Genomic DNA, 14,223 nt, shown 5'->3' with positions numbered 1-14,223 from the left:
CTGGCAAGTTTAACCAAATGTTATTTAATTCAATTAATTGCCGTTACCATTATAGCCATTACAGTATGGCCAAATGTAATGAAATGAAATGAAATGAAATGACCAAAAAAAACCCAAAACAAAACAAAAAATCCTTCAATCAGAAAAAACAAAAAGCAAATATCTACAATCACTCTGTACAGCCATTTGTGCGTGTTCACCATTGTAATCTTCATAAGTGGAAAAGTTTGTGCATAAGGTGGTGCTCATGTATTCCTAATATAGTATCATCTTACAAAGCCTGTGACCCAGACAAGCCCACAGATTTAGCACAAATAAAAGTTCTATATAGTTATAGTTAATGTTAAACCAAAATTGGATGGCCAGATTGAGACAGACGTTGCTTAAAATAGACAAATTACAGCATCTCCTTCTCACTTTAATATTCAACAGATGGTTCTGAGTGATTGAACAGGTGTAAAGCTAGACACAGGATTAATGAGCTTCACTTAGTACACCTAGAAACACACACTGACGCTGGAGACTGCTTCCAAAAATGTTTCCTTGCCGACAACATTCAACGATACCGTATTAGAACATGCTGCTGCTGTAATAAATTAAACACCACAGGCTGTGGTATGATTAAATATTTAAAACACAACACCATGTGACACTTGAACCACGTCATTCGTTTACTTGTCAGTTGTTCAATAGAAAGTTGTGTTAATAATTACATTTGTTAAAAAATAAATTCATTCATGTGCACAACTGCAATGAAACAAAACACAAATCTGGTTATTCTTCACAGACATACGTATAAGTATAGTGTATGTACAGTTTGTTATACAATTCAAACAAGGCACACGAGTTAAGGCCCAGAGCTGGTTGTGGGAAACGATCCTGTCTTTAATGTGTAATATGTAAAAATAAAATGAAATATCAGACACTTTAAAAAAAAAAAAAAAAAAAAAAGTATAGTTTTGCATAATTAGGGGCACAGTTCTCTTTCCTGGAGGACTAAAGCAGACTCCATGGTACAGCCCAGAATTCAGTACATATTAGGAATATATTAAATCTGGACTCCAGTTACACCAGGTCGTGATGCAACAGCGCTGCTTTTCAATCAAAGTGTGCGCGTAGTTACCCAAAAGTAGTCACACAAAGCAGTGCAGAGATAATTACGGAACAAGACGCAAAAGAAACGCAGCAATTTAGTGTAACGTAGAAATACATGAGGAGGTTAATAAGCACAGACAGTGCTATCATTAGTACAATTTGTCAACTAAATACTTGCAAGAATGATCAGCTTCAACATGACACTAATGTCATGTTAAAGAGTTGCTGAAGTGAAAAGTCAAATTTACACCAAAAATCACACACATCTCGTATCTGACTCATTTGCTACAAAGCTAATGTAGTGATAGAAACCCCCGTACAGAATCTCTTCTTCAAACATGAACGAATCTGAAAGTGTAAATGAATTCTATAACGTTCTAGAGGCAGCCATATTGGACACCGCGAATCACACTTTCGTTTAAATTTTTAAATAGGATTTTCCTCTAACGGCATGTTGAGGTGTTTTATTCCTCTAATGTCGCAGCAATCGACCACGGCTTTTTATCCTAAGATCGTCATCCAGTTATAGAACAATTCGGAAAAACCTGTCGGTTCCGGTTACGTCATAGCAGCTATAAACTGTTGTTCCGCAAAGCATAAACTTACCGCCATTACATAGCACTGACACTGGAGACTCCTTCCATAGAAACGGCAACATAAACCTGCGATTTGCAGCTGCACTATTGTCAGAGCTGCTGTTATAGAAAAATTCACCCCTTCTGACCAATCAAAATCAATACCACATGACAATGTACTTTACAAAAAGAGCACAATTGTGAATATATATATGCAGATTTTCACGTGTTTACAAAAAAACGTTTTGGGTGAGACCGATTCTACACGATCTCTTTTGCTACGTTATCCTCGTAGGAAGCGAAGGTCAGACGCCAAACGTCGAGGAAAATGGTGTACATGTTGGCTTGGTCACTGCAGCATCCCTTTAATGGCAATCTTCACACAACCTGAACAATGTCAACCCAACCACTCACCTGATGTTTTCTCATATAAACTATCACAGCTGGAATCGTCATCAAACATTTAGAGTCTGACGTTTGTTCAAGCTGTATGAAGAGGCCTGAGTACTCGCGGATCTCCTTCCGGTCCGTCCACGCTCTTCTATTACGCCTGAGGCAGGTAGTCTCATAGCTCGTGATTACCTGTCCCAGGTTTGTAGAGTGGAACGGAACTCGGGGAAGCCCTTAAAAACCGATCACATCTGAATTCCCTTCAATCCTCTAGCAGAGACACTGAGTGCTGGATGCTTTGGAGAAAGAGAAAGTCGGGGGGGGGGGGGGGGGGGTAAAGGTACGAAGAGGATGAGGACAGGAAGCATGAGGGTTTCCAACATCCCGACGCTCAGCAGCTGGCTTTCTCGTCCACTATTGTGAAAGTCTCCATGGATTTTTTGCTCAGGTCTCGAATGTCCTTCAGCAGGTTGGTGGGAGTCAGGATGTGAGTGGAACCTGCAGAAACACACCAAGATGGGAAGAAAAAACAAACAAACAAAAAAAACCTCAGGACTCTTGTAACTATGCATCTTTTCCATTAGTTTGGCATTTAGTACTGAACTATGCACTTTAAGGTGGGTTAAACATGGAAGGACAGAATAAAACACTGCTTACAAATTAAAATAAGAAAAAACACTTCAGGACAGGCTGGGCCTGGTATGTACTCACCGATGATGACTTCACAGGACTTGGCTTTGGAGACCTCGTAGGCACAGCGCATCTCTGAGTAGCTGACTCCGCCCAGGATGAAGATGATGAGGCGGGAGCCGCTCCTGTGGTCATCCGGGGAGCTCGGCTTATGTTTTTGCCGTGCGCTGAGGAAAAAGACGATATAAGGAAGAATCGTGACATTTTAGTTTATTGATAAACCAAACGGAGCCAATATCTTCTCATGGACACTTAATATACCGTAACTGTTATTAGATGTCGATGGATAGCAGAGTTTACCGATAAATGATTAATCCGCCGATAGTTTTTAAAATTGATACTGAATGAAAACACAACAGACAAAGTAAAATAGTGCTGAACTTTAGTACAAAAATAAACAGTACTGACTGTACCATGAAATAAATATGTAAAAAATGTATGTATATTAACTATTAATAAATATTCATTAATTGAATATTAATGATAAATATAAAAAAAAATCCAAACTGAACCAAAACGCAACACTCCAAATAACAAACGAAAATAGAGACTTCCAAAATGAATACAAAAATCACTTCAACTAACACAACAAAATTTGTCAGTGAGTTTTTGTTTCGCCTCTAGAGGCTGCTCTCGTACTGTATAACGGCAGCGGACCCTTCTCAAACGGTTATCTGCGCCGATTAATCATATCTGTGCCGATTAATTGGCAAAACCGGTCAATCTGTCGACCTCTAAAATGTTATATAGGTTAAATGTTTACAACACAGAAAAAATTTCACTTGATGACGGACACAGTGGTGGGCTGATAAAACGATTTCAAGATCGTGAAATCGCGCTGATAAAGGAAAACCGTTTTCATCGATACAACGCAGTTGTGAACAATACAGAAACACGCTGTAGGGCGCTGGTGCTAAACACGCACAGATCAGTAAAACTTGCTTCATTTTTGTCCATACAAAATTCTACTCCCTAATAATTAGATTTTTTTTTTTTCTTAAACCAGTATTAGAACAATTGGCCACAGCTGGTTTATATGATTTACTCTAAACGAGCTACGAAATGCAAAACAGTCGCCAACCTTACCTCACAACTCTGTGAGCATGAGGGAGAGAACGAGAGATGTACATGAGCACACCTACAGTTTTCTTATCATATATATATTATATATATATATATATATATATATATATATATATATATATATATATATATATATATATATATAAAATATTGGTTATATTTAAGGTTTTTGTGTTGCACTAATGAATATCCCGATAAACATGAAACCAAATCTTAGATCTGAACTTGTATATAAATTGTATCCGAATCCCGTTTTACATTAACGCTCAATGCATTTTCACTAGAACGTGTGTGAAAACATGGATTAAAGATGACCGGTCGCTGGCTTACCTCACAGCTCGAGATCCATTCCATGCAGACGGACACTCGGACTGGTGCGGCCAATCTCTCGTGTCCAACTTATTGTCCACCACGTCCTGCCACACACACGAAAATGAGAGACGCCGTTACTATGATCAAATTTCCTTGTGTGCTTTTTATGTATTACAGTTGCATTGCACATCTGCTGATTATTTTCCTCTAGCAGCACGTGCCAGGTGTTTATCCCTTTAATGTGCGATTCCATTCAGACTAGCTAATAATAAAAACCAAGGTTCGAGAACGGCGTACAGCTCACCTCCATCACATCCTTGATAACCGGCGTCCATCTTGAGAGGTTGTACGTCTCCTCCTGCGACCGATCTCTTCTGGTCGGCTTCCGGAAAGAGAACATACTCTGCTGCAGAAACGCAGAAATGCATACGTAAAGAGAATCTGCAGATCGAGAGCGTTCGAGAAATCCAATTTAACGGACGGTTTGTTATAAAAGAGCGAGAATCTCTCACCGAGCTGATGATAGGCACCCCTAAGTCTTTCCAGTTGGTGATGTACTCTGGCTCTGCCTCAATCTTCACGTGCTGAATTAACTTATTCAGGTTCTCCTCTGTTGTTCCTGCTCTCGGAAATAAATAAATCACAAACACACACACACACACACACACACACACAAATCACATTTTGTAAACAGAGAGTTCAATGTCCATGAATAAATCATCATCATTAAAATGTATTTTTAATAACTCCCCCCTTCCCAAAACCACTTCTGAAGCAGTGAGGAGCTCGGCTTATTTGGAAAGATTAAGGGAAGCCTCCTGGGTGAAATGCCCTCATGAAGCAGGTTGACCAAATACAGTGTGTAGGCAAAGCTTCATGAGGAACACTTGAATAAATTTATGTATAAAATGATTTTAACTTTTTTTTTTTTTTAAAAAAAAGTATAATTCCATTTTCTATAGGGAGTGCACAAACTTTTGAGCGGCAGGTCGGACACGTGTTAGAGGCCCGGCATCGTTTTTCAAAGTCAGACATTTCGAGACATAACAGCGATGCCGGGCCTCTAACACGTGTCCGACCTGCCGCTCAAAAGTTTGTGCACCCCCTGTAGAAAATGGATTTTTAGTTTTTTTTTTTGTTTGTTTTTTTTTTTTTTAAAGTTTAACGCCACTTTAACATTACAGATGTTGTGAAAGAAACCACACGGTTTTAAGCTTATTCAAGCTGCAGCTTCCTCTACCCTTTGGAGGAAAGCAGGAAATTAAGAGCGAGAGCACGGTGTTCAGGTCGAGGCGGCACACCGTTGAGGCTGAAGATGTAGAGCAGCACGGCACGGATCTTGTCATGGGTGCTGTGGGGGTGCAGCAAGATGGGCAGCAGTGTCCTCATAGGGTCCTTCACCTTCTGACCTTCTACGTCAGCACCGACGGCAAGGTCCTACAGACACAGAAATGTACGGTGAGGAGGAACTCAAACAAACAAACTCAGCTGGAGGATTTCATAAGACTGGATTCAGTTATAAAAAAATAAATAAATAAATAAACACTTATGCTCCCAGCTAGAAAAGTGTGCCGATTCAGTCAGACACAAAAACCACGGAATCCATTAACAAAAGTATATTAAAAAGGTGACACTGGACAAAAGTGTCCACGGAGACAATTACTTTCTTTTCTTTTTAGTTTCTATTGGCTCACAAGACCAAGGTGCATGAAGTCTCAGGCTAAAGCAGGTCAAGACAGCATGAACCAGAAGTAAACATCACGTCTCCTTTTCCCACGTCTCCTAGATCGATAAAGCAATGAGTATTGCTAAAACATAAAAGTTGGCCCCTCTGCTATAACTAACCACCTGTATGACATATACAGGAGACTTATCATTTAACATTTAACTCAATCCCGTACAATTTAATCTGCTACCTCACTTTAAAAGCAAACAAATAAATAAATAAATCAGATATTGAAATTACTTCCATACTTCCACGCCATAGCTGTTTCAATGATTTCTTTGCGACAGGTGGAGTTTGTGTTTCTGCAGCAATATTAAAAATTACTATTATTTTTTGTTGTTTTTTTAAAAGCATGATTTTCCAAAGCCGGTATTTCCGCCGTACCTGCTCAGCTTTGCACAGCTTCTCCACGGAATTGTTGAACTTGTCCATGCAGTCCTCTGCTAGAGTGAGATGAACCGTTTTCTGAGAAGAGGAAGAAACAGAGTGAGGATAACTATATACTAATATATATATATATATATATATATATATATATATATATATATATATATATATATATATATATATATATATATATATATATATACACTAATATATATAAAAAAAAACAACAATATTAGTTTCACAGATGAAGCAGTCAATAAATGTCATGGAAACCCGTGACAAAAATGGAAAACGTAACTAGCCTAGTTTGTACCACTCTGCATACTACACATTGTGCAATTGAGAATGAGGTACTTTACATCACTGAACTGCACTAGACGTAAAAGCAGCCGTTTTAAAGTTTCGTGAAAATATACACAACGACGTCTTCGGGTGGCACGTCCTGTTTGGCTGCATAGAGTAAAGGGTGGCTACCGAGTGCAATTACTTTTTAGCACAACGAACACACTACACGTACTTTACGCTCTGAAAGCACCACGGAGGCTATTAGGTAGAGAATTCGGGGGAAATTGCTTGAGGTCAGGACATGGCGCTGACTCCACAGATCACAGCAGTGAAAGGAAACCTTCAAGGAAGTGTACTACGAAACCAGGAGTGTGTCGGACGCCGGCCCGCAGACACAGGGCCAGGCATCAGGTGTTACGTACCTGAGAGATATGTTTACGGAACGAGGGCATCTGCTTCATGAGCTGGGCTAAACCTCCTATCGAAATCTGAAATTGGGAACAAAAGCACACAAAAATCTGAAATGGTAACCGGAGCAGAAAGAATTTAAACCTGAAGGAGATCCTGAACGAGAACAAGTACGCACCTTCCCATCAGACTGCTTCTTGTTAGCAGAGATCTCCTTCACCAGTTTGGGAATTTGCCTAAATTATGTTTTTGTTTTTTTTAAAAGAAGAAGAGGAAAAGAAATTTATATTATTTGGATGATTTGACAGAATAATCATAGCCACAAGCTATTTCTGTTTTAGAAGCTAAGCTAACATTATGTAATCCATGAGTTCAACAGTGTAGTAATAATCAAACTCTTCTTATTTGATGATTTACACGTGCAATTTACACTGCGATAAAAAAGGAGGCTATAAAACTCCTTAACTCGTTGGGTACATTAGCGTTGTTGCTTTCATACAGGACTAAAGAAGCGAGAAGTTGATGGACTGTACAATTACTGCAAAAAGCAAAACACTTCTGAAGCATTTGATGAGAGTTTGAGTTAGTTACTCACGCGGTGACCTCAGCGATGTGCATGTGTCGCAGCTTCATCCATAGCTCGTCATTATCGTTCAGTAACGCTTCTTTCTCGGATCCGTCCTTCGCTTTGTACCTGGCACACAAACCATACTTCAACTCACAGATACGTTTCAGTGGTGTGTATGACTGACTGAACGACACTCACTGATTGATTGACTAATTAGCCAAACGAATAACTGACTGACAAATCGAGTGAATGACCGACCAACCAATCGAAACAATGAACCGACTGACCAATCAAACGACTGATTGACTAACTGACTCTCTGACTGACTGACCGACCACTCGAATGAATAAATGACTGACCACTCGAAAGACTGACTGACTAACTGACGGACTGACTGACCACTCGAATGACTCAATGACTGACTAACTGACTGTGAGATAGACAGATAGTCGATTGGTCAGTCAGTCAGTCAGAGTGGAGGCACATAAAATGAAACAGAAGTCTTGCACCTGTAGGTGTCATTATTGATGGGTATAAGGTCGTAAACCATGGCCTGATAGGTCAGCTCGTGCAGTATCGGGCTCACGGGGTCAAACCCACGGTCGATGATGATTAGCTGAGCTTGGGTCTTTTCCTACAGTGCAGAGGTTACAGACGGTCAAATGACAAAGAGACAGAAATAAAGAGTTATAGAGATGGAGAATTAAGTAGGAGAGAAATAAAGGCCACCTTCTTCTTGCTGCTGTCGTCCAGCTCATAATATCGGGCTAGTTTGTTGTCCACAAGCTCAGCCAGCAATTTAGCATAATCCGCCACCGAGTCCCTGCTCAAAAATACCAGATATTATTATCATTAACCAAATATTACAGAGACAAATCAGTAAATACGTTATTACTACATACTGTATCTTAAAGGCTGATACAAGCCAAAACTCAAGCAAAAAAGTGTATCTAGATACACAAGATCAATATCATTTTTTAAAAATCTAACAAATTAAATAAATTACTAAAACACAAAAAAGCCATGCAATTGATCAGTCACGTTTCGTCACTTGAGACTTTTGCGTACATTTTTACGACCCGTAAATTAGCTCTGCCCCAAACCACAGATGAGGGACTTGCCGATGTTTACGAAGCACTCCCGGAATATGTGTGTGTGTGTGTGTGTGTGTGAGAACTTGTGTTTTCACTCACTTCCTGTATCGGACGCCAGGGTACTCATCCAGGGTGGCGCACAGACTGACGACTTGATCTGCGATGGTCTCTAGGGTTAGCCCTCGATCCTGACTGTTACTGCTGTAGATGCTTTCGAAGGCCTTAGGTTTATCACAGGTAAACACCTGCTCATATACACACACACACACACACACACACACACACACACACCCCTCAAATCAACTCCAACCAGATCAAACTGAAACAATACAACAAAAGCAATGGAATACAAAGACAGCTCCTAAACGACTGAACATGTGCTCTAAGGAAGCAGATCAGATTAAACAGAGTCCAGATAAACAAATCAACCACAACCTGTATTAGTGTAACTGTCCCATTTCCTCTAGCTCATACACCCCCACGTTACTCAATCGGTTCTCAGAAACAATCCAGTATTACTTGGCATGATGGAATTTCTGTTGCAGAAGGCAGCGTTTCATAACACCACCCTTTCTGTGGGTTCAAACGGTTCCTTCTTTTTTCTAAGATGTAAACAAAGCTCAAGCTCGATGAACGCATGTCCCTGACACATTTTACAAGCATTTACATTTCAACAAACCCTATTCGGGTGGAGCAAACGAGCTTTACACAGCACTATTGCGCCGTCAAACTCGTTATTTAAAAAAAATTATAATTTAAAAAAAAAAACCCACATCATGATACTTTTTATCAATTTGTAGCTACACATCACAGAGTGTAAACTTTGGAAACGGACTTAAAGCCTGCTGTGAGACACTTAAACAGAACACGTACCTGAGTCTCTAAGGGAAGGAAGGAGATGTTGATCTCTTTACACACTTTGATGTGTTTTGCACAGAACTGTTTCATTTTGTTGAACAGCTCATCTGGACAATCTTTAAAAAATAAACAGATAAATAAATAAATGAGTACACTGAATGAAATAATTAAATCATGCATTCCAATAATAAAAAAAGGATGTTTTGTAATACAGCAATGACAAGAAGTATGGAAAAACTGCTAGCTGAAGCACTTTTTTGTGCCAATATACAAAATAAAATTGACAACAACTGGCAAAATATGACAAAATTCGCATTCAGAAGATATACGCGTTCAAAATTTATGTGCTCTCTCTCTATTTTCTGTCCAATAAAAATGCTCTCTAGAATTGGAAGTGTCCCACACCCAACGTTATTAAAATTCCACGGAGCTAGCTGTCAAGTACGGCTAAGCCTGGGCTGTGAGGTGAGCTAAACGCTATTGACTATTTAAAAAGGGGGAGGAGCCACTCGATATGTTCTGCCCTGACTTCCTGTTTGAGTGGAAATTACGTCAATACATCGAATAACGCGGCGCGGTTCGTGCCGATTTTAAAATGGTTCACGCGACGAGCGCACTGTAACCATGACAATACTCTTTCGAGTCCTAGCTGGTATCGATTAGCTTGTCTCACTCTCTTGACTACGTTCGTTATTATCATTAATGTAAATGAAATGAGGAGGTCGATTAATCTGAAACGGCTTCATACCTGCTCGCTAACAAGACTCATTTTTTTTTTAACCAGGACTTGTGTTTGTTTCAAATCTCTGGGTTTTTGGCGCTTGCCAACCAACTTGCAACCTGATTGGCCAGGATTTTGAAGAAAGAAAAAGAGAAAGAAAAAAAGAAAAGAAAAAAAAAGCACTTTCTGAAAAGCTTTAAAGTTTAAAAAGAAGTTAGATTGTATTTAAAATGTGTGCAGGAAGTCGAGAGAAAGGGGGGGGGGGGGCAAAATGGTCATTCTGAAGAATATGGGAATTTATCTTTTTTTTTTCTATTTGAGGGATTTTGTCATGTCTTCCAATCCGAATCCTACAAATACACACCGAGCTCATCTCAACACTACAGATCATTCCACTCAGGTGTTTCACAGTGAATCTTACCACATACAACATACACTTACAGTCAGTGAAGTACACGTATGCAGCTTTGTACTTGGGTTTGAGCTTGAAGTCGTTTATCAATGCATCTACGCACTGTTAGAAAAGAAAACACACACATGACGATCCCACGGAAAGGAATTACTTCTCTCGCTTTTTTTTTTTAGACAGGAAAATTACGGTATTTACACAATATACACACACACAAACTAAGTAGCTGACAGTATAGTACAGACCTCGGCAGTAGGAGACATGAAGTAGATAGCCTTCATCTCCAGGACTGGCTCTCTAGTTTTAAGCAAATCCTCCACAACTGCAAACAGGACACCCACCATCATCACTAGACATGCTCACGAAGCAACTTTATTGTTCAAAGCTCCTCGGTGCAGTTGTGTAACCACTCAAGCAAACGATAAGGAATTAGTGGATTAGAGCACGTTCATATATATATTATTATTTATAACGATGAAAATTAACCCACACCTTCCGACCAATCAGAGTCGAGAATTTGACAGCGCCAGCATTAGCGCGCATCTCGAACATGTTTTGTCCTTCGTGTACTTACTAGTGATGCCCTCAGACATCAGGTCAGCCATTTTACAGCACGACGACAGGAGCCGTGTGGTGAACCTGTCCAGCATCATTATCTACATCAACCACACACACACACACACACACACACACACACACACAAACAAACAATTAATCCAATTGCAAGTGTGTTGCCTTTTAACCACCTTTGCTGAGATCCTGGTGTGTGTGACTTACACATACATATGATCTGGGAGAACCGTTTACAATTTCCAATGAATTTTTATTGCCCTTAAAATCTATTAGAAGACACGTGCTGCTTAAAACTAGAAAAACACACTCACCTTCCATACTTCTGATTTTCTGCAGTCTGCGATAATAGTGTCCTTGATCCCTGCATGGGCATCAGAAAAGAAATCCATCAATACAGCAAAATCACATGCAAACTAAATCCTTAAGTGAAGCTAGATAGTGGAGTTTACCGATATCGATGACCACAACGGGCGGTACTTACCCGCCGATAACCGATTAATCGACTGATAGTTTTTAAAACTGATACTGGGGAGATGATGTGGACTGGATGATGTGACGGCAGCCATAGTGCAATAGAACTCCCACTACACACCAGATATTAGTGGAGACCAGGACACCAGGTTTATATGCCTACTCTTTTACGATAAATGTCCTGGGATTTTTTTAATGACCACAGAGAGTCAGGACCTCGGTTTAAAGTCTCATCTGAAAGACGGTGCTGTTTTTACAGTACAGAGTCCCCATCACTAAGCTGGGGCATTAAAGTGCACCTATTATGGTTTTTCAGATATTACCTTTCATGTAATGTGTTATGTACATAGCTGTTTTTGAATCTAAAAAGTCTGGAAAGTTTCAAAAATCAAAGCGCACGACAAAAGGGAGTTACTGACTCCCAAATGAAGGAACCGATTCTGAACAACTTAAACGAGTCCTTAGTAATGCCAGACTTACTTCCTGTACTATCTTACGTATGTGTATAACAAAAAAACCCCACCTCTGGTCTTGATTGGCTGCTTGCTGACAAGCGGAGCTGAAACTTGTTACGGTAGTGAGAGTTTCCTTTTCGAAACACGCTGACAGTGGTAGACCAATCACAACAGACGGGGACATCTGACCAATCAGAGCAGAGTATGCTCTCTGAAAGGAGGCATTTAGAACGAATCCTTTAGAACATGGGTGTCCAATCTTATCCGGAGAGGGCCGGTGTGGGTGCAGGTTTTCCTTCCAACCAAGCAGAAGCCACACCTGAGTCTACTGAAAGCCAAGATCAACTGATTAAACAGGTGGAAGCAGATGTGGCTCCTGCTTGGTTAGAATTAAAACCTGCACCCACACCGTGCATCCTTTGAGGATAAGACTGGACACCCCTGCTTTAGAATGAATCCTTTAACAAGTTGTTTGTGACACAGAGGGGGAAAAAGGTAATGCTGCAATTTAAATTATGAGCATGCTAAAGTGTTTTTTGACCTCAGATGCACTTAAATCTATTGTATGAGCTCTTTAAAACAAAATTAGGTATGTTTCAAAACCATAATTAGTGTGCGTTAAACCCAGTATAGCTGTTGTTCTTTGTCTAATTCTTGCTGAAACTGTTCCATGAAATCTTAGCAAGACTGACAGCATTGCCTATATACGCACACAAAAATGGCTTAATTATGTGAATTGTTTGTGAACGTTCAATTAAAAGAGCTGACTCGTTCACAAATGACATCACTAGTACTCACAGCCTGACATGTACAAAATGAGGCTGAAATTTGTGTTTAATAACCTTCTGCACAGCCCCAATAAAGACGTTAAAGTGACCATGAAGGTCACTTCTACGTCTCCCCCCCCTCCTAACAACACAGCTTGTGTTTATAGTTTTGCCTGTTTAACAGGCTGCATTCATTTTCAAGTCCAAAGAAACTGTCATCTGTGGGTCAGTGAGCATTAAAGCCTAAGGATAGTGTTTAGTAGCCTCAGGTAATTTTTTAAATGATTACAGTAATTTCTGCAGCACTTTCCATTACAAAAAGCACAAAACAATAAACAAGTAATATAATTAGTTAATGTTTCAGAATCTGTACCTAAGTGAGTTATCAAAGTTAAAACGATTCAATTCATCTAGAAACATGTAACAGACTTAAGTTACAAACCAAAACAAATTATTAACCTGAAATAACATTATTTAAGTTAAGATAATTAACTTAATATAATATAAGGCGTGGTTGTATTTTGGGGGGTGGCATAAATTATTTTTGGTTTTTATGAAGTATGCATATTTAATTACAACGTGCCTCATTTGCATAAATAATGCAAATTTATACATAGATGTAAATGACTTCGAGTATAGTGGTAAATATTGTTTAGAAAGTGACCTTCATCTGCGGTGTCTTTCCTTAATGTTTTCCCCAGCATTATTTTTAAAATAATTATTATTATTAACCGTGTTACGCTAACGGACTTACATACAGAAAGTGACAGGTTAACATCAGAAAGCTAGGTTAGCCACGTAGCTATGCTAACTGACGTGAAGCTGTGCTACAGCTCAAATTTCACACCTCTGATTTTAAACACACAAATAAACAATGTGAAAATAAAATGTTTTGCAAGGTGGTGTTATAACAACAAGAAACACGGCTGCTGCTTCCGTTACACTCAGGTCCCGAACTTCCGTATTTACGTTTACAGACATTTTATTAGTCTTTTATGAAAACACATATTGCGAACAATATGAACGCGACCCTGTGCGCCATTATAGAACCTTTAAAGCACATTTAATAACCAAATAGACTTACTTTGCCAAACTATTTTCTTCAGCCCGTGCTCTGCCCCGGCTGCCATTTTGCTGCTTTTTTTTTCTTCTTTTTTTTTTTTCTTAAACGTACAGGCTCCGAATACGTAATTGCGTCACCAGTGACCGCTACGCCAGTTAGTGCGTGTGCGTGCGCGTCCACGTATGAACGGTTTGTATAACCTACAGCAGTGGTTTTCAGAGTGGGGCCGCGGCCCCCTTGGGGGCTGCCAGGGAGCGCCCGGAGGGCCTCAACAATTTGGTGTGAAAAATAAA

At 39.6% G+C, this 14,223-nt stretch overlaps 1 protein-coding gene across 2 annotated transcripts; it reads right to left on the bottom strand.

The window, feature by feature from the left end:
- Positions 1-647: 647 nt before the first annotated feature.
- On the bottom strand, positions 648-14,070 carry stxbp3 (syntaxin binding protein 3). Of its 2 annotated transcripts, none has more exons than XM_017487046.3 (19): positions 13,952-14,070; positions 11,486-11,535; positions 11,176-11,257; positions 10,847-10,923; positions 10,634-10,706; positions 9,487-9,587; positions 8,713-8,858; positions 8,249-8,342; positions 8,029-8,153; positions 7,547-7,645; positions 7,130-7,187; positions 6,966-7,031; positions 6,256-6,336; positions 5,447-5,582; positions 4,658-4,764; positions 4,450-4,551; positions 4,164-4,249; positions 2,772-2,917; positions 648-2,558 (listed from the first exon to the last, which is right to left on the bottom strand). In XM_017487046.3, the coding sequence occupies exons 1-19, from the start codon at positions 13,995-13,997 to the stop codon at positions 2,452-2,454; spliced, it is 1,782 nt and encodes a 593-aa protein (XP_017342535.1). In that variant the 5' UTR covers positions 13,998-14,070; the 3' UTR covers positions 648-2,451. The 2 variants fall into 2 exon arrangements, with proteins under 2 accessions (XP_017342535.1, XP_053542163.1); XM_053686188.1 differs by lacking the exon at positions 13,952-14,070 and adding an exon at positions 12,169-12,311.
- Between the last annotated feature and the right edge of the window lie 153 nt (positions 14,071-14,223).

The sequence above is a fragment of the Ictalurus punctatus genome, chromosome 15 (assembly GCF_001660625.3).
Source record: "Ictalurus punctatus breed USDA103 chromosome 15, Coco_2.0, whole genome shotgun sequence".
In the NCBI taxonomy this organism is placed as follows: Eukaryota; Metazoa; Chordata; class Actinopteri; order Siluriformes; family Ictaluridae; genus Ictalurus; species Ictalurus punctatus.
This window is presented reverse-complemented; position numbering and strand designations above follow the sequence as displayed.

What these genes read in the sequence shown, in the direction of transcription:
- stxbp3 (XM_017487046.3), bottom strand. Translation starts at nt 13,997, where the DNA reads ATGGCAGCCGGGGCAGAGCACGGGCTGAAGAAAATAGTTTGGCAAA. An exon ending in TCCGTAAACATATCTCTCAG is followed by an intron (nt 6,337 to 6,965) that starts GTACGTAACACC and finishes TCCTCTTCTCAG; the next exon opens with AAAACGGTTCATCTCACTCT. An exon ending in AATGGATCTCGAGCTGTGAG is followed by an intron (nt 2,918 to 4,163) that starts GTAAGCCAGCGA and finishes CTTTTTCCTCAG; the next exon opens with CGCACGGCAAAAACATAAGC.